General features: G+C 40.2%; 1 protein-coding gene across 1 annotated transcript; it reads left to right on the top strand.

Moving 5' to 3' along the window:
* Nucleotides 1–27,799, top strand: slc1a4 (solute carrier family 1 member 4). Its single transcript, XM_023963265.2, has 8 exons — nucleotides 1–718; nucleotides 7,019–7,061; nucleotides 10,986–11,051; nucleotides 16,841–17,007; nucleotides 17,089–17,322; nucleotides 21,093–21,287; nucleotides 21,355–21,489; nucleotides 22,777–27,799. Exons 1-8 carry the CDS (start codon nucleotides 180–182, stop codon nucleotides 23,009–23,011), a joined length of 1,614 nt encoding a protein of 537 aa, XP_023819033.1. The 5' UTR covers nucleotides 1–179; the 3' UTR covers nucleotides 23,012–27,799.

Below are 27,799 nucleotides of genomic sequence, written 5' to 3'. Positions count from 1 at the left end.
GCGTTTTGTGTCGTCGCTCATCCTCCATTGGCTGGCCGCGCTGCGCGCTCAGTCTGTGCGCCGGAGCAGCCCTGTCCAGGCGGAGTGCGTGCGCAGACGCGCGTGTGAGTGTGTGCCTTCAACCCACGCTGCTTCTCACGTCTGACAAGGAAAAGCTAGCGGAATAAAAGAAGTTGAAGATGGGGAAAGCCAGCGAGATCAACGGACACGCCATGCCCAGCTCCGAGTCCACCGCCCGGATCCTGGAGAGGAGCGAGGAGACGGCCGAGGAGAGGAGCAGGGAGAGCGGCTGCAGGCGGAGGCTGATGGAGTTCCTGAGGAGGAACCTGCTGGTGATCCTGACCGTGTCCGGGGTGCTGCTGGGCGTGGGGCTCGGGATGGTTGTCCGCAACATGAATTTGAACAGAGCGCAGATGACCTACTTCGCCTTCCCCGGAGAAATGCTGCTCCGCATGCTGAAGATGATCATCCTTCCCCTGGTGGTCTGCAGCCTCGTGTCCGGCGCTGCCAGCCTGGATACCCGCTCGCTGGGGAAGCTGGGGGGCATCGCCGTCGCCTACTTTCTCGTGACCACGCTGATCGCCTCGGGGATCGGGGTGTCGCTGGCCTTCATCATTAAACCGGGGGTGGGTGCGGGAGCCCTGAACACCAACAACCTGGGGCTGGAGAGCGTGAGCAGCAACAAGGAGACCACCGACTCCTTCCTGGACCTGGCCAGGTACGCATCACTGACCCCACCTGTGGATCGGGACCCACGCTCATGTGTTTCAGTCTTTATTAGGGGTGTAACAATTCCTTTTACCAACGATTTGATTCATAATCTGGTTAAGGATCCGATTCCTAGTCAATTTTTGGTTCATTTTGAACGATCTGGTTCACTGACCTCATGGATCCAGGACATCTTCAGCCAAAACCAGTGAGACTCAGATGAATACCTGCTTAACAGTGCAGGTGAAGTTTACCAGATTTTTTCTTCAAAATAATTAAGTGTAAATGAAATATGTTTACAAACAAACAGGTACACAAGAATTCATGTCAAATCCATTCACATTTTCGTTTCCCAAAGTTCAGCCCACTAATGTTTTTCCACATTAAAATACCCAAAGGGAACATTCTTAGAACATTCTAGCACATGGCATGGTCACATGTCTTTGCTAAATTCAAAGTATTTCCACACATTAAACTGGAATGATGGACTGATCCCCTTTTGCTGCATCAAGTGTTTGTTGTCTGCTGTGATGCACTTAGTCACTTAATATTAAAAAATAAACCTACCATTCCTCAATCCAAACGTTATTTTCCAAGATCAATAGGGTGGCAGCGGTAGGCCGGTCGACCTCCGATTGGAAGATTGCAGGTTCGATTCCCGCCTTACCCGCCCATGTGTCGAAGTGTCCTTGGGTAAGACACTGAACCCCACCTTGCCTCTGGTGGAAGGTTGGCGCCAGTGTTCGGCAGTGGAGCCGCCATCAGTGTGTGAATGTGTGAGTGACTGTACGGCACTTTGGGCCTTCAGGGAAGGTAGAAAAGCGCTATAGAAGTATACACTATTTACCATAACCCATTTATTTTATTTTGAAACTATTAATAATGATATAGGTCAATTGGATGAACAACTTGCTTCAGACAGATCGATCTGATTAGACTGTAGGAATAGAAATCGATGCATCATCACACCGTGCCTTCAGCTGGAAATTGGATCTTTTGCGTGTCCAGGCTGTGCTGTTGCAAGCGAGTTTTGGAGTCTGTTTAAACGATCCATGACATGATAACATCTGAATCAATGCACGTTCCCGCAGATGACCTCCTGACTGCGGCCTTCCATCTATTCTCACATGTTGATCAAGCAGCTTGTAGTTTTGTAACCTCAGAGGCGCCCACTGCTCCACCACTGGAGTTTAGAACATCATATGAAGTGAAATAAAAACTCCTCCTGACCCCAAAATTCTACAATAATTTATATCATTTCCATCTGCATGCTCCCATTAGTTACCATAGAAACGCAGATGACACACAGATCATTGGCACCAGGAGACTGTGGCCCTGTACAGGCTTTTGCTAAATACACCGACAACATAAATGACTGGATGCGCCACAATTTACTCCACCTAAACTAAAAAAAAACAGAGGTTATTATCTTTGGGGTTAAAGAGAAACGGTTGGAGATCGCGACAGAGCTTTAATTGACTCATTTAAAAACCACCAACAGGAGTAGAAACTTGGGTCTACTGATGGATAAAGACCTACATTTGGATAAACACATAAAGACAGTCACTGAATCAGCCGATTATTATCTAAAAATATTTCAAGGTGTAAAGATCTGATATCAAAGCAGGACCTGGAGAAACCAGTTCATGCGTTCATCTTCAGTCCACTTGACGACTGTAACCGTGTTTTTACACGACGACCAAAAGCATCAACCAGGAAACTGCAGCTGGTTTAGAACTCTGCTGCTCACAAGGACCTAAAAAGTAGACCACATCAGTCCAGTTCCGAGGTCTGTTCATTGGCTGCCTGTCTGCCAGAGGATAGACTTTAAAGTTCTGTTGTTGGTTTATAAAGCTTTGAATGGTTCAGCACGGAAAGACACGATTGACCTCCTGACCCAGCATGTAGGAGCGAGACCTCTCCGCTCATCTGGATCGGATCTGTTGTCGGTTCCTAGAGTCAGACCCAAAGATGGAGAAGCTGCTTTCAGCTTCTATGCTCCACAGATCTGGAGCAGATTTCCAGAAAGCCTCAGATCCGCTGAATTTGTTTATTTAAAAAGACCCACCTGTTCTCAGCTGCACTTGATTAGATTGTATTCAAAAGTTTACATCCACACTGTTACTTTAAGATGACTTTTATGAACTTTCTGTACATTTTTATTTTAACCACCACTCCTTTAATGTTTGTTTTGAATGTTTCTTTTAACGTCATGTACAAAGCCTTTTGAATTGTCTTTGTACACAAAAGACCTTGCCAAACCTTAATTTATTTCCTACATGCAAATGACATAAGTGAAAATAAAAGAAGGATTCTTATCAACAGAGGTAAAAGACAACAAAAACAAGAACAAAAACTAAAGATAAAATAGTTAAAATGAATCATTACAATGCCGTCGTCTATGTTTATGGACAGATCTGGATGTGTTATCTGATTAGCAAATATGAATGTTCAGGTTTAATTATAACTTTTCTAATTCATTTTGAAGAACACATCATAATTTACCAAAACTGTTGGGTTCAATCCGTCTGTAATTTTTGTGATTATATGAAGACTCTTTTTGATAAGACACTGGAGGGCTTGACCTGTGTCGCTGGGCTCAGCCTATAAATATCGTCGTCCACTGTGGCCTTCGGTGGTCCTAAAGCGTTCCCACAGCGTGGGCTTTGGAAAGCCAACAGCTGCTGAAGCGTTTTTGGAGGAAGGGAAAAGCGGCGTGAATCTGACCCAACAGGGCCGTTCTCACCAGCCCTCCCTTATCAGACCAGCAGCCGAGCGGCCTGCTGGGAGCCTTGGTTGGAAACTTCAGGTTTCAGAGGAGGCCAGCACAAACCAAACTTTGGGGGAAAAACGCAGCAAAGTGTCGACATTTGACTGCTGCCTATGGAACTGCCCTCCGTCGTTTCAATGTTTAAATCAGAGCAAATACATTTTCGAGCTGCAAGTTCATTAGGCTTTCTAGTCTAGATGAATAAAAGACTTCAGGTGAGATCGACCCTTTATACAACTAAAGTTATATATTTTTTCTCAAAGTACTGTAATCACAGATTAATTTCCAATCTTAGTCCTCAAGTTCCAGGTGGCAAAATACAAAAGTTCACATTTTGATTCTGTATCTATAATCCAATATATTTGTTAATTTTCTTCTCTAATATGTTTTTTGGGTTACAACATACTTAGTCATCTAAATTGAAAAACAGTGGAACTTTCATTGATAAAAGTATTCGTTTTTACATTAAATATGACAGTTTTGCCTGAAAAATACAAAAACTTGTTGAAAAAGTGGAAAATTCAATCTTGTGCGTCTATATTTAGGTGAATATTAGTTCAGTATCAAATAATCTTTCTTTTTCTTTAACCAAGCCCTTTTTCTCATACTGTTTAACTGGTAAAGATGAAAATGTTAAGATAAGTTTGAGACAGTGGTCTATGGTGGTCTACAATGGGCAAGAACATTGTGGGAGTTATTTCTTTGTGTTGTAGCTTTATTTGTTTTACAGAAGGCTATATTATATTAGTTAAAGACCCACACAGATGAACATTGGGTTTTTGGTATTTTTAACGTGTTCTTGCGGCATTTTATTATAATAGAGGATATGTATTAAAAATAAAGCTCAAAACTGCATTTGTGAGTATTTCTTAATTCAAATCGTTGTGAATCTGGAGAAGATGAAAATATGCTGTTTGAAAAAGAGCTTATTAATACACTGGGCGGTCCACAAGCTCCCTGCTCTGAGCTCTCAACAATGGAGAGGGGAAGTGGCGGCTGGGGTTGCTCCACGCCGCAACTCAGAGGTTTATTTCTAACGAACTCCTGCTGCTCTGCAGAAACTATGTCATAGAAAACGACACCCTTTCCATGTTATTTTGGCAAATGAATGGCATAATCATCATTAAAAGGAGCGATTTTTACAACAGATCATCTCTGTGTGGTTTTGTGTAACAGTTGGACTGTGTGTTTGAACAAAGCCCCTTCATTTCCAAATTCTAAGCCAAGCATGCAAAAACAAAATTTACAGTACCTCAAGCGAACTGTAGAGGCTGGCTACAGAAGGTAGGGGGTTTCCCTTGACTCTATGTGCAATAAAATAAGATAAAATAAATAAATAATTGCTTTTTGCAGTTTGTTGCCAACAGTTTCTCCCAGTGAGACATAAAAACATTATTGATTTTTACCTGCAAAAAGGGATTCAACTCCTGTTTGAATGTGTTAAATAGAGTTAAAAGCTTCCTTAATAGGCATTGAGAGAAAAATCCAGCAGCTCTAAGGAGCACAAAGTGCTTCATCAGCATTTACAAATTAAAAAATGCTTCAATTTTGAGGTACTCTAAGGATTTTTTTAAATCTGATCAGTTTAAAGATGAACAAAAACTTTTTTTTCTCTCTCCTTTGAACAGAATATGCTTTTTAATGACCCATGACCACATATTCTATTCAAATAAAAATGATAGTTTTTGCTAAATACATTTTGTTTAAACAAGTTTAAGAATATTTAATTTATTTTTAACCATTTAAATTAATATATTGCATCCATGCAAACATGTATTTCCTGTATTATGTACTTTAAATAAATAAACAGGTTAATGCATCGATTACAACTACTTTAGATTTGAATCAAGAATTTTTAAAATGTGTGGATTAAAACTAATTTTAGCCACAGTTATTTTATTTAAATTTTACTTTTTATATAAAAAGAGACAGTTTAAGGTGGTTTCACTTTAGGTTTGGAATATTAATTTGTTCTTCCTCACATGTTCCCCTTTGCATAAAGACAAACATGTAAACCTTCAGTAACTTCAAATCCTCCCTTCAGTGACTGTTGGGGTAAAAAAAAAATGCCTTCAAAACATTTCAGATTCCTCTGTTTTAATTTGAAAGAAGACTTTTTGATGGCTTTTTTATGTTTTATGGAGAGCAGGAAGCAGATCTCAGACTTTCCCGATTGAAGCCAGTCCTGCTGTCCAGACTAAACCCACATGCTCACCTCGCTCATGTGACCGGGAAAGCCTGAGGGGCTTCAGGGGGAGGAGAGGACTTTAGGAGGCCTGCTGGGGCTGAAGCTCATGTAGCAAGAGACCACATTGTAAAGTTACAATAACTCTCCAAAAGTACAAAACCAACAAATGGAAAAGACCAACAGGTTTCCTGTAAAGTCAGCATCTGTGTTTTTCAGGATGCCCTAATGCTACTGAATGATGAAGAGGCTCAGCTTAAGGCAGATATCTTCTTCATCTTTAACTGTCCTCATAAAGTAGGGACTCGCCTGACCATTTCCCTCTGAAGTGATGGTGCATTTTGTGGGAAGGGGTCCACAGATGGGCCTCACTTTGACCATCTTTTGATTCATTTTTTCAATCTTTCCCAGCTTGTTTTTTTTTTTTTTTAATTAGGATTATGCAAAATAAAATAAAAAAACTTGTTTCAAGGTCATAGTTTCTGCAGACCAGGAGTAGTTCTTTAGAAAAGTTGCCTTACTATTGTGGGCGGGATCGTTGACATGGAGCAGCCCCAACCCCCCTTCCCTTCCTCTCTCCATTGTCTAGAGCTCAGAGCAGGGAGCTTGTGGCCCATCCAGAGTATTTTTTACATCACAAATAAGGTCTTTTTCAAATGGCATTTTGTCATCTGCTTCTGATTCACAACAATTTGACTAAAGAAATACTCAGAAACTCAATTTTAAGCTTAACTATCTTCATATAGGTCTTCCGTCACCAGAAATGTCGCTACAAAAACATGTTAAAAACATGATTTTAATTAGAGTGGGTCTTTAGATAAGAGTCAAAAATAGCAGGAAAAAAATGTTTAATCAAAAATAAATATGCTTGAGTAGAGATTTAGATGTTCTGTTTTCTATTCTACAAATGCATGTTCCTTACAAATGTACCAACATTTTAAAGGAGAGTTTCCCTTGAAACATGAATTATGTCTTTACTTCTGTTCCCATTTAAGTTAAATACTTTTAAAGGACGTATCTAATTTTTAATCAAATTAACTTTTTATACTTAACAGAGTTAACAGAGACAGTGTCACTGACATTGAATGACTTGATTTTATGGCATTAAAAGAGCAGGTTTTACACTTGTCCTTCCTGCAGAAATATTTGCTCAATTCAAATGAAAATGTCTTTCATTTGAGGCGTATTTGCCAGAAATATGCAACTGTGTCTCAGTCAAGCCTCATCTGTTCTAACAGCGTCTTTTATCACAGTTATGCCACAGTTCATTTGAGCAGAATATAAACAAATACATTCTGTTGTTAATATGTCTAATATAGTTTTTTGTTCTAATTGTTTTTTTTTTTTGTCTGCAGGAATTTGTTCCCAGCAAACTTGGTGGCTGCTGCTTTCCGTTCTGTAAGTGCTTTTGTCCCCCTTTACTGACCCGCAGCTTTGTTGTTTTATATCACATTAAACGTCACTGTTCACAAACTGGGATTCAGTTTCCCACAGGTCAAAAAATGTTGATCGTTCTCTTTTTCCTGAGGCGACATTCCTTTCTGGATCTTTTTATAAGTATTTACACATAAAGATGAGAATCAGATATTCTAGGTTAGGGGTCTGCAACCTCCAACACTGTCTACCACCCTGGAGGAAGCACAAAATGGTTTTTCACCTTTCAGGAAAATAAAACACTGATATGTGTTTAAGTTACTGTTATTATGATAATTATAAATAAATTATAGTTTTTTTGCATAAATAAAGCATAAACATGAAGAGAAAATAGACTTTTTTTTTCAATTTTAGACAGAGGTTCACATGACTTCCTTTCAAAATAAAAGACACCCTGTCTCACACAGGATCATCTCAATGCACCAAATGTAGCTGTTGTAGTGTCAGCATTAAAGAGCCTATATCATGCTTTTCTTAAGCCTTTTATAGTAAAAAAAAAACTATGTATATGTTAATATATTACCTTTGGCACATAAAAGAACACATTTTTAGTAAATATGAGTTTTTTTCTGAGCTCTCCACCTACCCAGAAATAAGACGCCTTGATCTCTGAGGCTCCGCCTTTCGCTCCTGGTGGGTGCCGCCCATTGCTAGACGTCAACCTAGAGATAGACACACCTTCCCATTCATTTGAATGGGAAGGTGTGTCCAAACTTTCGGTCTGTACTCTAATTATCTGTATTAAACTTCATGTTGACATTCAGCCATTCAACTGTTTCTGAATGAGTTGAAAAAAGTTTGAGTTTGTAGACTTGCCTTTTTTCTACTTTACTACTTCCTTACGTTTCACCTTACAGTTATTTTTTAAAATGAAAACCATTGGTTTTTCTTTAACTGGAGAGGTGGAGGGGTATGAGAGCCCCCTGTGGGTCCGGAGCCTCGGGTTCTTTCTTGGTGATAGTCCTGGGAACTATTTGATTTTACCGTCCACAGTTTGTGGAATATTCCATGCAATCCCTTCAGGATTCTTCCAGGTGAAATCCATGACAACCCTTTATCTCAAACGAATGTTTTGCATCCCACTAACAAAATGACATTCAAGCACCACTTCTGTTTTCTTCATCACCCATGTCCTGTGCAGATTTCTGATCAGAATTTATTTTCAAGAACATGAAGCCTGGATGGAACACTGATGGCTTCCTAATGCCTCTGAATGTGCAGCACTGAGACCACCTCTTTTTCTTGGCGTTACCATGGTGAATCCATTCCATTCTAGAGAGCCTGGCAACCCATTTCAACTGGTTACTCTCAAACACAACCCGCTCCACTTCTTAGAATTATGATTGTTGAGCATTAAAGGAAAGAACCAGGAAAATTCAATATTTGGATGTGCTGCGATATGAGCGCCTGTGCACACAGACCCAGATAGGCAGACTCTTCCAGTCATTGTGGACTGTCTAAGCAACCAAACCATTTACCTCTAACTCCAAAAGTCCCTGTTAATTATAAACCGACTTACTTTCTCACAGACCGATGGGGAAAACAAAGTGCGGTGGGTTCACAGAGTTCAGTCGGCGCTGGCTCTCCACACTGCCAGAGCCCCGCTGGAAAGGGTTCAAGTGTGGATTAAAACCAAGAAAACAGAGCAGAGGGAAGATCTGCGCAAAGTGACAAGCAGCCACATGATGGTGTGAAATGAAAACTTCCAATACCAGCGTCTGTGCAGATGCAGGAATCTGCCAGACTTTCATTTGAAACCACGAAGCTCGGTCCAGTCATGGTTTCTGTACTAAGAACTTCACTGGTCCATATAAAGGCTGTTGCTGTAGAATAACAGCACATTTAGCATGTTTTTACAAATCACACACTAAAAAAAAACAATCCAAATGAGAGCAGTTAAAAAGCATCTGGAGTTTTGGTTTTAGCAGTAGAGTTCCTCAGTCTCTGGAGGCCTTTCTGTGGTGTTTTGTGGTGAATAAAGACAAGTCCTGAATGAAGGCAGGCTGCTTTAACCCTTCGAGGGTCTTCAGATCGTGGTTCACTTTGCTTCAATGAGGAATACAGCACAAATAAGGCAGGGTTTCTTAATAAATCTTGTAATTTATAAGATATACATTGGAGCTGACTTCAGTTTTAATTTAACACTGATAAAGCAACTTAAAAAAGGCAAAATCGGTTAATTAAGATGTGCTTTTTTTAAAAAAAGAAAACGAATTCAGGTAAACAATGCAGTAAATTTCACCTCAACTGCTACATATTCTTTAAAAAAATAAAATGAAAAAAATATTAAAAAATATTTTTTTTAATTTCATTACTATGCAATAAAAGAATTGCTAAAAAAGGGTACATAAGCAAAAGGAATGCATAAAAATGGATATTTAAAAAGAGTACAAAACAAAACGTGTTTCGTGTTTCCACGGAGACCAGTTGACTTGTTTGGTGGGAAAAGGAGTGTAATCCTTGTGCTATCCTAGGCACTTTAACATTGGGAGTTGGGTCATCTAGACCAGTGTTTTTCAACCAGTGTGCCGCGGCACACTAGTGTGCCGTGGGAGATGGTCAAGTGTGCCGTGAGAAATTGCCCTCATTAACTGATCTAAAAGCAATTACCATCTCCAGGAAATCAGCTCTTTGTTCATCCAAACAGGCCCTGATAAAACACTGAGAAGTTAAGAATATGAAATATCATAAAATTATTTTTTCTTTGTGTTTATATGATTCTATTAAAGACATTTTGATAAGAATAACGGGATACCGCGATTTAGCTGCAGCTATAACTGTGTAAGGAAAAGTCCCGCCCCTTTAACTGTCTCCACCAATCATTCTTGAAGGCTTAATCAAATGTCATCAGTCTGAACAAATCAGAAGTGGTTAAGGTATTCACTTCCTTGTTTCGATTTAGCGCAAAAAAGTCTCTCTGTTCTAACAAAAATACCAGCTAAAGCTCGTCTTTAGCGGTGTAGCTTTCCACAGATTCTGGTATCAGACTGGAACAAGTGAACAAAACCATGAAGCTCAAACAATGACGCTGGACTTTCTGCGGTCTGCGGATTACAGGCACTACATCTCCCATGATGCAGTAAAGTGACTGTCTTAGCGCACAATGAGTCTTTCCTCTTAACGTCTTAAAACAACGAACACACATCAAACAGTTTTTGAATCTTTTGACTTACTTTTTAATACATATTTTAGAAAAAACAGCTGCAGCTTCCAGCGTTTTCTGCAACAATTATCACAAAAATGCATGTGAGATTGCAGAGCGGCTGTAGATCAATACAGACTGAGCTTTTTCTTTTTTTTTTATTTATCTATTTTTTTGGATGCTAGTGTGCCGCGGGATTTTTGTCAAGGTTAAAGTGTGCCGTGGCTCAAAAAAGGTTGAAAAACACTGATCTAGACCCACTAGACAGTGCTCTGAACCTTTTTTCTTCAATGATTTGTGATCTTCACTGGTGTCCATGGATTACATGAAATCTTTCCACCTTTATCCACCTTTGTCATGGTAGGGAGAACACATCAATGTAAGGGTGGGGTCATCTAAGATAGCACAAGGGTTAAGAAAGTATCAGGAGATTTTAAAAGCTAAACACACATGAGTGATCTGTGCCTGCTGGATTTTTAAAGGTTTAAATGATTTTTCTGATTTGATTGACGGTCAAGAGGACAGTTTTAATGCATTCCACACTCCTGTCACTTTAGTACTAAAAGAACAGCATGGCAATACATTTATGTCCCCCTTTGAAATATTTATTTACATATGCAGATCTCACTGTGAGATGAATTTATTGACAAAATCTGAAGCCAAAGAATGCAATAACTCATGTTGGGCATGTTAACATTAACAAGATAACTGGAAACACAAAAACATTGTTTTTCTTTCCTTTTCAGTATGCCACTGACTATAAGATGGTTTCTCTGGGTAACAACACCAACGGGACAACCATTTACCAAAAGGTAGGTACACAAAACTGCTCAAAGCATGAAGAGTCAGATTTTGTGTTTTTTACTTTTCTACATGACATGAGAAGAAATTACTGTTGAGTGTATGTTTTAAAAAGAAAGCTGTTTGAAGTGAAGTTTTTGTGACAGTTTTTTTTTTTTGGAGCTTCAAACTTAGTGGTGCTGTTTGGGTGTTCAAAACAACAGTCTGTTGGCAGGGCGAGACTAGATCATTTTTTGACCAGTTTTATTGTTAACATTGTTGTATTTTATTTAAAAAAATGCTTTTATTATATTTGTAATGCTTAAAGAAGTTTGCATTGATGGTTTCTTAATCTTTGTCAATAACTATACTAATATTGACTCAAAAACTTTTGGGGGGGGGGGGGGGGGGGGGGACAAGAGGGGTCAAAGCTTTTTGCTCTTGCCCCTCTATAGCTCAGCTCCTGTCTGTTCGTTGTCTCTCTCTCTCTTTGCAACAGAGTCAGCTGATTTACATCGATTGCGTAAAAACTTCACTACTTTAAATGCATGTCAGCACAAGGCTGCTTTTCTCCACTTCAGAATCCGCTGGAATTACATTAATCGGTTGAAAAGTTACGGTCATTGAGAAATTGTAAACAATGAAGCCAAAGCCCTGAGTGGTGGTGGGTATTATGTCCCTGTTATTCTGCAAAAGTGACTGAAAATATAAAGAAAATCTCAGCAATATGTGGAAGATAGCATGCTACCTCTGCTCCAGCCGAAGTGAATAACTCACGCTGCCACCTAATGTCTATTTGTGTTATTACAGATCAATTTGAACATCTACATTCAGTTTTTACATCCGTTATGGGTCAGAGAGAAGCTTGTAAAGACAACAGGAGATTAATGCTATCAGCACCATATAGTGCTGAAAGTCTTTTCTGAATGTGTCCTCAAGTCGCAATAGAATCAAAACCTTTGATCTCAGTTGAAGTGTTCCAGTAGAAGGCCTCCTTAAGCTATTTTCACACGGCCCTCAGCAGCACCTCTTCAAGCAGCCACTTTGATTAAAATGTCTTTAAAAATGCATGTAAACTCCCATTTCAGGCTTCCACGTTCAAAACTATTGCGTTCACATGGAGCTACGGAGGTCTTTACAACTGTTTTCAGGCTCCATGGACAAAACGCGGAGCCAATGAACGCCATTATTTAAGGTTAAACCAAGGTGAAACTTTTACCAATCAGGGACTCCGATTTGCAGGGAAACTTAAATAAACTTAAATATAATAAAATATAATAAAAATAAAGGCTGGTTAAATTCAATCTAAAGCTGAACAAGAAGTGATCCGAACGGTAACTTCCTGCCATTAAGTACCAGCTATAAAGCTGAAACCAACTGCCCTTCCAAGGTGTGATGGCTGTAAAAGACACTTTCAGAGCTGGAAAAGGGACTGGGAAGTGCTCCAAGCACAGGGAGAGCCTACTGGTTCCAAGGATGTTCGCAAATTTCAGCTACTAGATAGCTTAGAATAAAAGATTGCAAAGGATCTTCATTTGTCAACATGCAGAACTTCAGGAGAACTTTTCAGAACACTGGAGAACCGATTTGGGAATAAAACTGCTATAGCTTTGGAAATTGTTGGGGATCTCTAAGCATTGCCTTCAATTAAAGGTCATCAACCAAAAAAAGATTGTGAATCTCATAAGAGTGGATGAAAAAGCTTTACATGATCTAATTGAGCTGGGTGATATAGGTGCACTTAAAAACCCATTGATGACCAAGTCCCTCGAAAGCAAGCTACCTGAGATGTTAAAGAAGGAGTGGCTCATGATTGTGGCCAAGAAGAGAATCGTGGAACCCTCAAAGGACCGCTTTGACATGCAGAGTGTATCATGTTTATCTGGTGAACCCAGACACGGCGACGAGCCTAATGATGTCTGTGTTTGTTTTTCAAATAAAGATAAACCAAAGCCACTCTTCTGACATGATGGTAATCCATATCCGCCATCGCAAGGACGCTTACATTTGCATTTCCGTTTTGTGCCCAAAATGCTTTGCACCACTTCAGGAGTTCGCACCAAGCCCCCTCCAACTGTAGGTGGCAGACAAACTCTAATAAACAGTAAAGAAAAAGCAGAAGAAGCCCCTCCCTGCCATGGGTTAACAAGCATTCTTGAACATGTTTCAAATGCTTGGTGTGTATGTAGCTTCAGTTGGGCTGCATTTTTAAAACCATTTAGTCAAATTAAAATTTTCTTCACTAAGAAACAAAATAGATTTATTTACCTGTGAACCCATCTTCTCCAAAACGTAAAACACAAGCAAACAAGTACAATTTAGACAGAATGTCTTTGAACGAATCCCTTTTTTGTTGTTGTTTAAAGCTGGTGTTTGGAAGTGATACCAGACTAAATGCTCATAGGTGGGTTCTGAAGACTTTTTCCACCAAAGCTCCCACAAAGACACTCATGTCAGAACGTTGCTTGGTGTGTTTTTGCTACACGGGGAGTCTGTTTCAATGGGGTTAAATAACTTTAAGTCCTCCCCATGGGTAAACTGGAAAACACAGAAGAAAAATGATATAAGAATATCAAACACTACGTTCAAGTGGACAAATTTCACTTTGGAACAAACATTCCAGCTCAGTAGGCCCGCATACCAGCATTTATGAGATGACAAATGAAATAAAAACAATTTTGTTTAGCATTATTAGTACTGGTTTGACTTCATGGAGGGATTTGATTTTTTGTATATATTAAGTTCCAAAGGGTTTCCAAACTGGAGGAGAGCTGAGCTTGTTGAAGGAGCTGAAAGGCTCGAGCACGTACTCCAGGGCGCCTTCAAGGAGGGTCAAGTGGGGAATGCCTCCCAGAGGAAATAGATGTTAATCCTGCAACCTTGTGCTACCCTAGACACAGTAACATTGGGAGTTGGGTCATCTAGACCCACTAGACAGTTCTCTGAACCTTTTTTCTTCAATGATTTGTGAACCTCACTGGTTCCCATGGATTACATGAAATCTTTCCACCTTTATCCACCTTTGTCATGGTAGGGAGAACACGTCAATGTAAGGGTGGGGTCATCTAAGATAGCACAAGGGTTAAAAAATACATTATTCCAAAACTAAATTAGTAAATAAGTTTATCTTTGGTTGAAAAGAAAAACACTCCTTGATCAATTTGAAATAGTAATTCCAACTTAGTCCAATGATGTGCAGAAAAGTGAGACAAGAAACCAAAAACAGAAAAAGTGCGACCTTGCGAATTTTAGAGAAAATATTCTTCAAAAACTGCAAAATCAAAATATGGAGATAGCAGAGGCACAAATGCGGATAACTGATCAGGAGTCAGTCGGCTCGGAGATGAAAGAAATGCTTTTGAGGGTGGGGGAAAGAAAAATGCAAGAATGCAAGTTGTTGGTTTGGAAAGTTGCTCCAGAAGAAATAATATATGTATTTACGGTGTCCCTGAAGAAAAAGAAGGGGGGTCCGTCATCAACTTTGTGAGACAGCAGTTTGATAAACGCCTGTCCCTGCCGGAGGAAACAGAGCTGCAAATCCAACAACCCGCCGCCACGGCCACGCCAAGATCAATAATAATGAACTTTTTACAGTACCTACTTCAAAGAGCTGGTTCTTTGCAAAGCCTGGCAGCAGAAGATACTAATAAACGGCAGATGACTATTTTGACAATGACTATGCGACTGAAATCATGGAGAGACGTAAGGCGTATGGTCCTGTCAAAGCGGCGCTGAAAGAAAAAGGCATTCGGTTCCAAATGCTGTCACAAAGACGCGAGCCCAATGGAAATGAAATCATGAGGATCTACGAAAAAGCAGAGGAGGCAGTGGAGGATCTGAAACAGCGGGAAGTCCAAGCAAGAGTGACGGCAAAAGCGGGCACCAGCGTGACAGTGGCAGAGCAGCTGGAAGTAGCATCACCATGGAGACGGGTCAACGCAACGTGCCAAGGAGAAGCTAACAAAGTTCAGAAGAGCTTTAGAGTGACAACACGGAGATGAATGAATCTAACTTCCTATAAATAGATCATGTTTCTTAATTTAAGAAAAGAGAGGGGAGGAAAAAGAAAAAATGGGAATCTACCTTTTATTTTTCCAGGCACAGCAGTTTTTTCTTTTTTCAGTTCAGGCCGAGTAAAAGGAGTGATCCATGTTAAAAGACACAAAATGTTGGACAATTCTAGTGTATGTTTCACAAGGGAGGGGCCCAAGCAGAAATTGGCACTTTACCCTCTGCCCACCAACAGGGACCCATTTCCACTGTCCTTCTGCCTTTTTCTTGTATGTTTCAACTGTGTGTTAAAATGGCAATAAAAAGAAAATAAGAAAAAAAAATTAGGAGAAGACACGTTTGCTGCTGTTTAAAAGTTTTTTAAGACCCACTATGAGGAAAATGTTGATTCGGGATGGTTTTGACATGTTTGTGTGGCATTTTTCTCACGATGACAAATAAATTAAATTTAGATTCAAACTGTATTTTTTAATAATTTTTTTATTCAAATGGTTGTGAGCCAGGAGCAGACAAAAATATTGCTCGCCATTTTTATTATACCGGTAATGTTAGGGCTGTAAGCTAGCAGGAGAGAGTGTAAACAAAGGGATGATGGGAAGTCAGGGCAGGCTTACTTACAGCTCATAGTCCTGCCTTCAACTCAGAGGTGAATTTCTAATGAACTACTGCCGCTCTGCAGAAACTATGTCCTAGAAGACAACACAGGTTGTCTGATTTTGCCTAAAAAAAGGAAATCATCTTTAAAAGACCACTGGGAACACTTTTACAATACATTAAAAGATGATGGGAGTAGGTCAGATTTAACCTGTTCTGCACTTTGCAATAAAGTCCCTGTAAATAAATATTCATTGATTTGTCTACAACTATCAACTTGCGCTTTATTGTTTGCTGATCCAGAAGAGGAGAACCTTTCAGTGAAAGGATGGTGACCATTTCTACCGGCCTGACAGTCTTGTTAATGTTGTTTCATAATGGACCGTCTGCGCGGGGTCGGGGATGAAGCTGGTAAAGCTGTGGGAGAGCCACGCACAATAGGAAAGGCCTGAGCTCAGGATTTGCACTTGTCCGTCTCCATCATCCAGTTCATCGAGTCCTTCCTCTCCCACAGACATGCCCTCAATAGTGAGAGTCATTGTCAGAACCACCATGGACTATATAGGCTCTCTTTGTAATAATAAAGGCCCCACTCCAAGCTCATCAACATGACTGAACAAGAGAAAATGTTAAATGACCTGAAAAAAGCCTTGGTTTGAGTTTGACAACAAACTTTTTTGTAAACGCCTGCATTCCTGGTTCTTTAGTCCATGGATGTTGAGTGTAAACTGGGATGGTTTGCTGTTCTGTTTCACAAAGTTTTGAGGTTTGGGTCAGGTCATGACAGACTTTTGTACGACTTTGACATGAGGCAGTAACAGTTCCGAGTTCTTGAAGGTTTTCCAATATTTCTGTTTACTAGGGATGCTACAAACCACTTTCCCTACAGTTCCGGCCTTGATTTTTGGGTCAAGGTTTTGTTTCAGAGAAACAAAACATAGAGCAGAAAATTCAGAAAAACTTTTTTTTAATTTTCAAATGAGTAACAGTGGTGAAAAATCTTTCAGTTGGCTCATACTTAGCCAGGTGTAATGTAAAAAAAACAATAGCACAATATGTATTTGAAACTTACCAAACTGGTATGCAGTTGGGATGCAACAATTCACTTTCCCCACAAATCGGTTGAAAATACGGTTGGCTTTAAACAGAACTATGGCATCTCTGCTTCTACCATCTTTTTTTCAGTCTTTCAGTTTAAATTGGTTGTATATTTCAGGTCCCTTATGGTACTGAAGCTGACGGCATGAACATTCTGGGCCTGGTGCTGTTTGCCATGGTCTTTGGCGTGGCGTTGCGTAAGCTGGGAGAGGAGGGGGAGGAGCTCATTCGTTTTTTCAACGCATTCAACGAAGCCACTATGGTGCTGGTGTCCTGGATCATGTGGTAAGTAAAGATAGATGCCTTTTCTGCTCCAACAGTTTTCCAGTTCTGTCCTGCTGAATGTGGATCTCTCACGTCTCTCAGGTACATCCCCTTTGGTATCATGTTTCTTGTGGGCAGTAAGATTGTGGAGATGGAGGATGTCGTTCTTCTGGTTACCAGCCTTGGAAAATACATTTTTGCCTCAATCCTGGGTCACGTCATCCATGGAGGCATTGTCCTCCCCCTCATCTACTTTGGTTTTACGCGGAAGAACCCTTTCAGCTTCCTGTCTGGCCTCATCACGCCATTCACGACTGCCTTTGCTACATGCTCCAGGTGAACAGCCACATCACAACTTTCATTAGAAAGATACTATTTCAAATGATCACAAACTCAGGCCTCAATTCTTCCCCTACCCCTATAGGGGTATTTTTTCCCCCCTACATTTTTGTAACTGGGCTTAATTCTGTCGTAAACAAAATTGCTTTGGTTCCTTTCATCATGTAGTTTTGCATTTATATGTTTTTAATGTTGTTTGATATGCTAATTCTGACAGTTTTCTGAAACTGCCATTTCAGAAGACACCAGATGTTGGACTCTGTTACAACTGTTGGATCACAAACACTCTGACAAAGTGACATTTATATTTCAGTTGGGTTGACTTTTGTAACTTTCCAGCACTCTGGATATTTTCCAACGCAACTCATGTGTCAAAGGTCAAGAGTTCGGAGAAATTAGTCCTTACTTTGGTTCAGCATGTTCTATTCTTTTTCCAAAGTAGTAAATTGATCGATTTGGCTAAACTTTGTGTCTTTGATAAGAGCTAAATGAAAACAGACTTTTATTTGCTGACTTTTCTACAACTTCTACCTAATTCAACTGCGATCCCTTTTTGAATTTCTTAGTTTTACAGTTTTGTTTTTTTATAGCTGATTTGCTTTTAATGTTGTTGAATAAATAGATCTCAACAAGTTGACAACAAATTCACCAGATCACTGGTGTCTGTTAGAGTGAATAAAAAGAATGACTGGTGGGGAAAGGGTGATACCATTTACTATATCTGAGATCTGGAATGAGTGAGTGTGACGTCATACATAGAAAATCGCATACTATTGGCTCAGACCAAATGAAGTCAATTCAGCTGAAATTATTTGTGATATGGAAGTTGCTATATCGGGGCCAGACAAAGTCCGTAAGCAGTAATTGGCCTGAATTGGCCTGAGTCAGTGTCTCTATGGCAACCACTCTTGCTAATCAGGAGTGAGCCTGTTTAAAGACCAAGTTCATCATAGGATAACATAATTTTATTGAGGCATCTAAATTGGTCAGTTATAACTTGAATAACTTGCACTATGGAAAAAATATCAGAGAAAACATGCGGGATTATAAAGAATATGTTAAAAAAAGGAGCAAAAGAAGAAAGGGTACCGTAAATTCCGGACTACAAAGCGCACCCGATTACAAGCCGCACCCACCCATTTTCACGTGTTTAATTTCTTTAATACATACACAAGCCGCGTCAGAGTACAAGCCGCACATGTGTTAGGTGACATTGTCATCTTGACAAATCACGTCCTGAATCCCAGAGCAGTGCAATTCATCAGCTCACTGTGGGTGGAATCAGCTTTGCCTCAGGCTCATGTATTTGAGTATGTCAACATCTGTCAAACAGCACGGACGTCTATTCTGTTCACAAGTTCCTCAGTTATGGTGTTTTTATTTCATTTTTTTTTTTATTTATTGACAATCTAGGTATCATACATAAAATTACAAACAGTAACCATATAATCAACATTACATCCCTCAGTTATGATGAGGAAATTTACATCCGCGATTCCCCATTTCCCATGAGTCTTAGGGGCTAAAGGCGGGGCCAACGCCCGGCTCGCCATACTGTTGTACGTGTTTAAGAATGAGCAAGTATCAGCAGTGCATGGAGGGGTGAACGGGAACAGCTCTCCTTCCGCTTGTGTCGCGGCAGCGTTATGGGAGTAACAGGGCTGGTTAAAAAAACACACCGGTAAAATAAAGCAGCGGCGACTGAAAAGCCCGCGCCTCAGCGCGATACGCGCGCCTCAGTGCGGCGCGTGCGTCAGAAGTCAGAAGCCTCTGCGCTCCGCGGACGCCTCTGCGCTCCGCGCTCGCCCCGCGCGCTCCTTGTCTCCCCTTCCTATCTACTCCGACACCCCTGGCCAGGGTGGCTTCAAGGAGGAGCACTTCGCCCCCATTGCGCCGGTGGAAGGAGCAAATCGTGTCTGTGCAAAGCAATCGGACTTAATACTGTACGTTTTGTGTATGAGGGGCGGATGCGTTGTTACGTGTGGGAGCCATCAGACTGCCATCGGCCCCGCAGCTCAATCAGCAGGAGAAGATGTCTCCAGCTCACACGGAGGCTGTGAGCTTTTCAAAGCAAAATTCCACTCAGTCCTTAGGAACCGTAAAAACGATCACGTGGATTTGTGTTTCCAGTCGTGTCCCGACAAAATAAAGGCTGATGTTATTCCCACATATTTACGTGCAGCCAGCCGAGTCACTATGACTCAGAGGTAAATTCACTCCTGAGCATGCGCTGGTCTCTCGGTCAAGCAGCTGACCAGCTTTTCCAAACCCGTTGGTGATGGTGGATTTTTTCACGCTGCTTTTAACGATTGCTTTTAACTTGAAAGCTGCATCATACTGTAATGGCAATCACGTGCACGTTGGGTCTAATGGCACCAAAGGATTCTGGGATGCGGCCGGGCATGCGTGTTTCGTTTTGTTGAACCATGACTGAAGTGTCTAAGACCTGAAGTCAAGTCCATGCTGTTTGGCTGCTTAGAGGTGTGTTGAAAAATAAATGCCTTGTGCTTGGTGTTAGATAGAGAATCCAAACCATTCACTGAGTCTGAAAGTACGTACATGGTGGCCGCAAATTAAATCTATAAATTAACCGCGTCACTGAATAAGCCGCAGGGCTGTAAGCGCAGGAAAAAAATAGCGGCTTTTAGTCCGGAAATTACGGTATTTTAAATAATAGAATGACTGGGTAACTGCTGTTTGTTCCTCCATAGAAGTCTACGGGATTTTGGCTTCTTGGAGCCAGCGGGTACTTCCTGTTTGGAACGCCAGGGGGAGGGGTCACTCAGTCCACTTCTCATTTACAGTCAATGGGTGATACTGAAAAAATCAATACTGAGTGGCCACACGAGGGGGTGAGGCTAGTTTACAACTAGAGATAAGTGAAATCAAATCTTGTCAAAATAGTGATGATTGTGACTTTAAAGACCCACTCTGATGAAAAGTGTGTTTTGGTGTTTTTTAGAACGTGTTCTTGCGGCATTTTTCTCACGATGGAGGGCATATATAGATAAAATTTAGCTAAAAATTACATTTCTGCAATCTTGTTCAAATTGTTGTGGATCAGGAGCAGATAAAAAATGCCATTTGAAAAAGATTCTACAAACGTAGAAAGCTCCCTGCTCCGCTCCATTCCGATGCATCCACTTGTCCACTTGTAGACAAATAGATCCATGTTCGTCTTTGTTTTCTTTGTCTGAGCTGACATCTGAATCTAAACTGTACGGCTGGATAGCTCCACTATTTTTACTTTTTCAGATGCACCAGTAATGTTAGGTTAGAGTTGTGAAGGGCTGTAAGCTAGCGGGAGAGCGTGTAAACTGAGTGTTCAGTTATAGGTGAAGGGAAGGGGGGACGGGATGCTCGATGCCAACAGTCCCGCCCACAACTCAGAGGTTAATTTCTAATGAACTACTGCCGCTCTGCAGAAACTATGTCCTAGAAGATAACACAGGTTTATTGATTTGACCTCTGGGAAGGCTTTTAAAATAGCTCAAAAGATGATCAGAGTGGGTCATTTAATGGATCTTACTAAGCTCAAAACAAGCTTCAGTCTGACAGGCTTTCACTTCTTTTCAGATAACAGCAGTTTTCAGTCTGCGGCTAATGTTCTTTCTTTTTGATCTGGGCATAAACAGGCAGAGGCTCCACATGAATATCTCTGTAGACAGTCTATGATCAAGACAAACGGTGATAAGCGAGAGTTGTCAGGGGGGTTCATATGTCAGCTTTATACCAACATTCTGCATTCCTCCCCTTTCTCTCCTCAGTTCAGCAACTCTCCCCTCCATGATTAAGTGTGTGGAGGAAAACAATGGCGTGGACAAGCGCATTAGTCGTTTCATCCTGCCCATCGGCGCCACCGTAAACATGGATGGAGCGGCCATCTTCCAGTGCATCGCTGCTGTCTTCATCGCTCAGCTCAACAACATAGAACTAAACGCTGGACAGATCTTCACCATCCTGTGAGTTCATTCACAGAAAGTATGATTATGAAAGGGGTCATATTTGACTAGCTGTTGTTGTCACCAGAGTGACAGCTACCGCGTCCAGTGTCGGAGCGGCAGGCATCCCCGCCGGCGGCATCATCACCATCGCCATCATCCTCGAGGCCATCGGTCTGCCGACGAACGACCTTTCCCTCATGCTGGCTGTTGACTGGATTGTGTGCGTAAAGTCTCACGTAGTGATAAAACAAACAAGGCTGATAATCTTTGCACACATATCTCCAGCAGTTCAGTAAACTGGGGTCTCATGAAACAGTTTGACACATTTTCCAGAGCAAACAGCAACAAAATCACATGTGAATTAGCAGTTAGCAGAAATTAGCAGAATAAGGTCAATTCTTGCTTTTCTGAGACAAAACCAACTTATTTTATAGCAAAATTATCAACATTTTATTTATTTACAAAGAACAAAGAGCTGTTGTGATCCTCTGGTCAGGCTAAAGAATGGCCGACCACCAAGCAGACTTTAACTTTGAAACTTTTAAACAGAGAGTGTTTTGTATTTTTCCCACATGACGAAACATCATTTCATCAACAGATCATGTCAAACAGTCATGTCAGGGACAAAGACCTTCTCTGTAAACTTTTGATAAACTTTTGCTCACTGACCTACAGACGTTTCAGAGTGTGGAAACTTTGCCTCGAACTTTTTTGGGGCCAAAAGAGCTAGTATTAGTTATAGCAGCCACAGAAGATTATAAGCTGTCTAAAAACTATATAAAGTTTTTAGTTTTTATTTTTTTTTTCAAATTATCTTCAAAGGTGAAAGACATATGACACAGCTTTCTGAGGGCACTTATGTGTTTGAAGACAAAAATGAGGATCTGCCCAGGTCTCAAATTTGACAGAACATTTATAAACAGGACAACTACTTTAACTTTAAATTGCATTGTATTTCATTAAAGTTATGTTGATGTGAGATAAAAAGTTATGCTTCACACTAACAGTCCGACAACTAAGAAGAAAATTTCTAATGAACTGCTGCCGCTCTGCAGAAACTGTGTCCTAGAAAGTGACACAGGTTTTTGGATTCTGCCTATAAGCAGCATAATCATAATGAAAAGACTACTGGGAACACTTTTACGATAGATGAAAAATGACTGTAATCTCTAGAGTTGGCTATAGTGAGATGGTGTTTCAGAATTTAGACGTTTCTCAAATTTTATCCATCAAAATAGAGCAAAAGAGGGAAACACTCAGGGAAGAAAAGAAAATATAAAACAATAGGTCACATGGTTGCTCCTGTAAGCTTTTAAAACATTTTCAAAACTCTCCTTTAATTAAATATCTAAGCACTAACTCATGTGCTCCATCTGATTATTTTGTTGCTCAAAATATATTAGTATGTCCAGATAGTGTTTACCCTATGGAAGTACAACGCAGAAACGATTGTTTGAGATGTTCTCTGAAGATAAACCACCATTTCCATTTGTCTTCACCTCTACAGAGATCGCACAACCACGGTTGTGAACGTGGAGGGCGACGCTTTGGGCGCAGGAATCCTCCACCACATCAACGAGCAGGAAGCGAAAAAGCAGCAGAAGCAGCCGGAGGAGGAGCTGGCGGAGGTCAGGGTGGACGTGGTGGCCAACGCCCAGGCAGAGGAGGAGACATCGCCGCTTGTCATGCGGCAAACCAAATTCTTAGAGGTCACGCCGGAGGCTATAGAATCTGTCCTGTGAACACAACCAGACTTTGTTTCCTTTTATTTGCCCCGACCATTTAACTTGCAACAGTTGTGATGATAGAGCGCCTGTTCATCACCGCTGTGAGAAAGAACGGCCTTTCTAAAAATTAGATAGTGGCCACAGATACAACTATTTTATTGAGGATAGGGTTTAAAAAAATATGTAAAAAAAGTGATCCCTTCAGATAATAATTTATCGGTTGTACCTTACGTTTTTAAACCCCTTTTAGGCATTTTGCTATAAATTCAAAGGAAAAACTTTAAACTGTGTCTAGACAAAAACATTCCCATAAAAGCTGGAGTTCTGTTTTTTGTGGTAGTCTACTTCTTTCTATTTATCTTGAGACAGCAAAAGAAAAAAAGGAGCATTGAGAGTTGACAGCCGATCCCTGGGAAGTCAACAATGTCCTGGAAAAGCTTTACACTGTCTTTACACTGTCTGTTCTAACTATATTATACATTCCATCGTTTGATTTTAGAAGGAAGAAGGAAGTGTTCAGTTTTGACTTCTTTGTGTAATTAGCCATTTGTTACAGCTTTTTTGTCATTTTTTTTGTTACCATCTACAGTCATGCCTAAAGATTATGTTGGCTTTTTTTGCTGACTGTTGGCAGTCGATGTCAAAGCTGGTAAATGACAGGGAGGGTGTCAAATTGGTTTTTATTTTTTTTTAAATTTTCTCCTCATAAAATATTTAGGACAAAGCAGTAAATGCTGTGGAGCACTTTGAAGGCAGAAACAATGTGGTTCTGATGTGTGAAAACCTGTTCATGATAACATAATATTTGAATGAAGTCAAAACCACTGGTTTCCGAGTCTCCAAAGCCACAAAACAATTGGGAAAATCAATATTTGCTGCCTGTTCATCAGTGTTTTACAAGTTTACAAATGATGGCAGCCAGCTGTTGCCCCACCCTTCCCTTTATAAAGTCAGCCTGAATTTGTTTGCATTGACTTTTTTTGTCTACTTTTCTCCTATTTTATAACTAGATTTCAACAAAGTCAATGCAATGTTGAATGTTTCCCTTTTAACCAGAAAACAAATTGCTCCGGTTTTCACTTGGCTGCTAACGTTAGCTTCACACACGGAAAACTTTCTCCCACACTGGAAATGGTTATACTATTATTTAATAATAGTACTGCCTTCACAACTTTGCGCATGTTGGTATAATGACGTGCTGTGCTAGCCTACTTCAACGTTCATTTGTTGTATTGGTTTAAATATGAGTGTGCATGAAGTCACATTTGGGTGAGTGTTTGCTAACAAACTAATGAGAGCCTAAAGAAATGTCAGTGTGCTGCTACTAGCTAACTAGGTTTATGATTCTGTGTTGATTGTAGGCTTCATGCCGGTCCTCCAAAAGTAAATATGGTGACCGGTAATTGAGAATAAAAATATGTTCACACTGGGCATGAGACGCGCTTTCAAGAACGCGATGAACGTGCATTTTGCCACATGGCGTTCACACTTGACTGACGCCACTCCATACTGGAGATGTGCGCCACCTACAGTAGGAAGAGGCTTGGTGCAAAATGGCTCCAGGTTTTTCTTTCACAGCTCTATTCCGGCATATGAACGACTTGGTGTCAGAGAATTAAGTTCAGGTACAAACTACAACTATCAATTTCTCATCTATGGTCAAACAGTTGATACTTCCGTGAATTAAAAGGGACGCCATCTGTACATCACTACCTTATCCACGTCTCTGATGTTTAACTTTCAACATACCTTCTGTGGCTGTGTGTTTTGTATGTAGAGCCTGAAAACATTCTTAAAAGTGTGCGTCGCTACGTGTGAACGCAAGTTTACATAGATTTTTCATTGAAAGTAGCCACTTGAGCATGCATTACAGAGAGCGGTGTGAAAGTAGCTTAACAGTCACTGTGATTGACTGATGCATTGATCTAGGTTATCCACTTCTTTTGAATAGCTGCTGCTATGTTGTTACTATCAGGAGTGGTTACAGGAAATTTTTGATTCATACGTTTTATTGGGCATTGGATTTATGTCGGATACCCTTCCTGACACAACCCTCTGCATTTACCTGGACTTCAGACCTTCCGACTTCAGACCTTCAGCATCGGGCCCCTTGCTGTTGCATTGTTGCTTTGTTTTGACTTGTATCCAGACAATCCCCTTTTTCAAACTCTAGTCTTCGGCTAACTCTTTAGCCGGTGCAGCTAAAGTTGAAAAGTAAGATAAAAGTAACAATTGAAGCTGCAGGCAGCATTGACTTAAAGAAAAACGTCATAGCTGAGATGTGTTAAGCTAATAAGCTGCCATGTCCCAGTTAACTTGCAACGTCCACCACATGACACATTAGCAACAGCTACAGCAAAAAGAACCCAAAATTTATTTTTTGTCTTTTCTGGTCTATCTTTTTAGTTGTTGAACTCTGTCTGCTGTAAAGAGTTCATGTTGTTATCGTTAGCTAACACTTTACCAAGGTTTATCTGACTTTTTTTTTAAAGGTCTAATAAGACAGAACAACAATGAAAAAAGGATTTTTAGTTAAAAGAAGAAAAACTGTTGAGATGCTACATTCAAATTTAATTCAGAAGCATGATTGCTTCCCAGCAAGGCGCATTGGTCTTGGTGTTTGCATGTTCTTCTGATGCACGCTTGGGTTTTCTCAGTGTACTCCAGCTTCTTCCCACACTCCAAAGAATGTCTGATCATCTTCGTGTGATTGGTGGGTTTGAACACCTTTAGGAGTGAGTGTGGTTGCTTGTTTCGGTGTGGTTTTGCGATGGTACCATCTTTGGTTGATGAAAGCTGCAATGCAAACAGGATGAAGAGAGTATTTAAAATGAAAGAATGGATGTTTGTTATCAGAATTATGTCTTGTTATGGTCGAACACTGGACCAAAATCATAACTGATTTTAGTCGGATTTCTCCATTTTTTTAGGGCCTTGCACAGACATATGAAAAAGTATTAACTGAAAGCTTACAAATGAATATTAGAATATACTTCTTAATATTTCCGTCTCACTTTTTAACACTGTTCGTAGTGGCCTAGAGTCATGCAAAGCAGTGCTTGATCCACCTCACATTCTTTGTTTTCTATCCCGACTCATACTGCACATTTTTGTTCAGTCCTCATAATCAAGAGTCAGATTTTTAAAAAGCAGAATAATCTCCACAGACTGTCTGTTTAATCACACCTGTTGCCATAATTGATGTCCTCACACTCTTGGGGGACTGCTTTGTGCCAAATCTCACCTGGTTTACACTTTTACAGAACTGACATTGAAGCCATTGCTGCCCTCTAGTGGCATGTCTGTGATTACACCACAGAAAAAATGGTATCATTTTTGGAATTATTTGATCGGTTACTCCACCTGAGAGTCGAGCAGGGATTTCCAGCGCTTGGCTTTGTGGAACCTTTCTGTGAGGAAACTTTTGTTTTGTTGCTGTTACGTGTCGGAGAAGCTCACGATGATGTGTTGGGTCTGCTTTAGCAGATGATTTCACTGTGCGTGCCCAGGTCTTCTGCTGTAAAAAAAGTCAAGTAAAGGGAAGTGGTTTGCTTGAAAATATCCAATCCTGTCTTAAAACATTTCATACATTTTATAAATGGATCGGTTCATGTTTGTGGTATGACAGAAGATTAACATTTTTTCTTGCACTTCCCTCAGTTTTCATGTTTTGTTTTGATGAAGAGGGATTTTCTCATATTATTGTTGGCTCTGGTTGTTTGCTGACAAGAGTTACTCAGCCATTCATCTGACAGCAGTGCGGTTCTGCTGAGGTCATGAATGCAAAAAAAGGACAGAGATGATTCAAGCCACTTTGATGTTCCTAAATCGTGTGAGTCAATCCATATTTAAGAATCTTTAGTTCTTGATGCAAAACAAGTTGGATTTTTATTATTTTGGCTTTTACCAGCTACAGACAAATCTATGAGAAAAAGGAATATGGATATGGTCAAACTGAATTGGCACAAGGTGAATGTTGCACAAACTCCATTTAAAATGTAGGTTAAACTCAAAATAATTTGTACAAATAGCAAGAGTAAACTTACTTCAAAATACTAAAACTTTAAGCCATTAAAAAAAAGCATTAAAATAAGTGGAAAAACTGAAACATTGGATAGATGTTAAGAATCAAGCTGACTGAGAATGTTAATTATCTATCGTGATCTGCAAGACTCAGTTTGAAGTCTGTGAGAACATGTGGCATACTTTGCACAACACCTTTTTCTCTAAAATAGCCACAGCCGTCTCATATCTTCAACCCTAGTAACATTCTCGCGAGTCCAACTGTTGCTTTCGTTTCTGAACAGCTCCTAGACTTCACAGCTTTCTTAAGAACACATCACATTAGGAATTGAAATATGGAATCTGAGAGAACGTCAGGAACTGAAAGACGGCCTTAAAGGCAGAAAATTACACCTTTCTTTTTTGTGAAGGTCGGATGGTAGAAAGTCTGAGTCTGGCATCAAAAACTGAAGACTTTGATCTGGATTTTGTTATTGTTTTACACCATCTAAAGTATCTTCAGTCATCTTTCGTCATTGTTCTAAAGACCCTGTGAAGTGAGTTACATCTGTTCAAACAGGCTGATGGAACAGATGTAATCAGAATATGTTTTTGCATTTACTTATGTTTGTACTGTTTGTACTTTTAACCCAGTTTTGTGTACAGTGTACCTGCTCCTATCAATCAGTTGTTACAGCATTGTGCTGTTTCTCTGTGATCCGTGTCATGTCAGTTTTATTAATGCTCTCTTTGCTGTTAGTTTTGCTTTTCTGCCAACATTAAAGATGATTTTTGTTCTCA

This window comes from Oryzias latipes, chromosome 15 (assembly GCF_053564925.1).
Source record: "Oryzias latipes strain Hd-rR chromosome 15, Olatipes_Hd-rR_3.1".
In the NCBI taxonomy this organism is placed as follows: Eukaryota; Metazoa; Chordata; class Actinopteri; order Beloniformes; family Adrianichthyidae; genus Oryzias; species Oryzias latipes.
Note: the sequence above shows the minus strand (reverse complement) of the source record. Positions and strands in the feature narration are given on the sequence as shown.

Bases quoted from the DNA above. Each gene is read 5' to 3' on its own strand.
- slc1a4 (XM_023963265.2), top strand. From the start codon at position 180: ATGGGGAAAGCCAGCGAGATCAACGGACACGCCATGCCCAGCTCCGAG. The intron at 719-7,018 runs GTACGCATCACT...TTTTGTCTGCAG, and splicing joins TCCTTCCTGGACCTGGCCAG to GAATTTGTTCCCAGCAAACT. The intron at 21,490-22,776 runs GTGCGTAAAGTC...TCACCTCTACAG, and splicing joins CTGGCTGTTGACTGGATTGT to AGATCGCACAACCACGGTTG.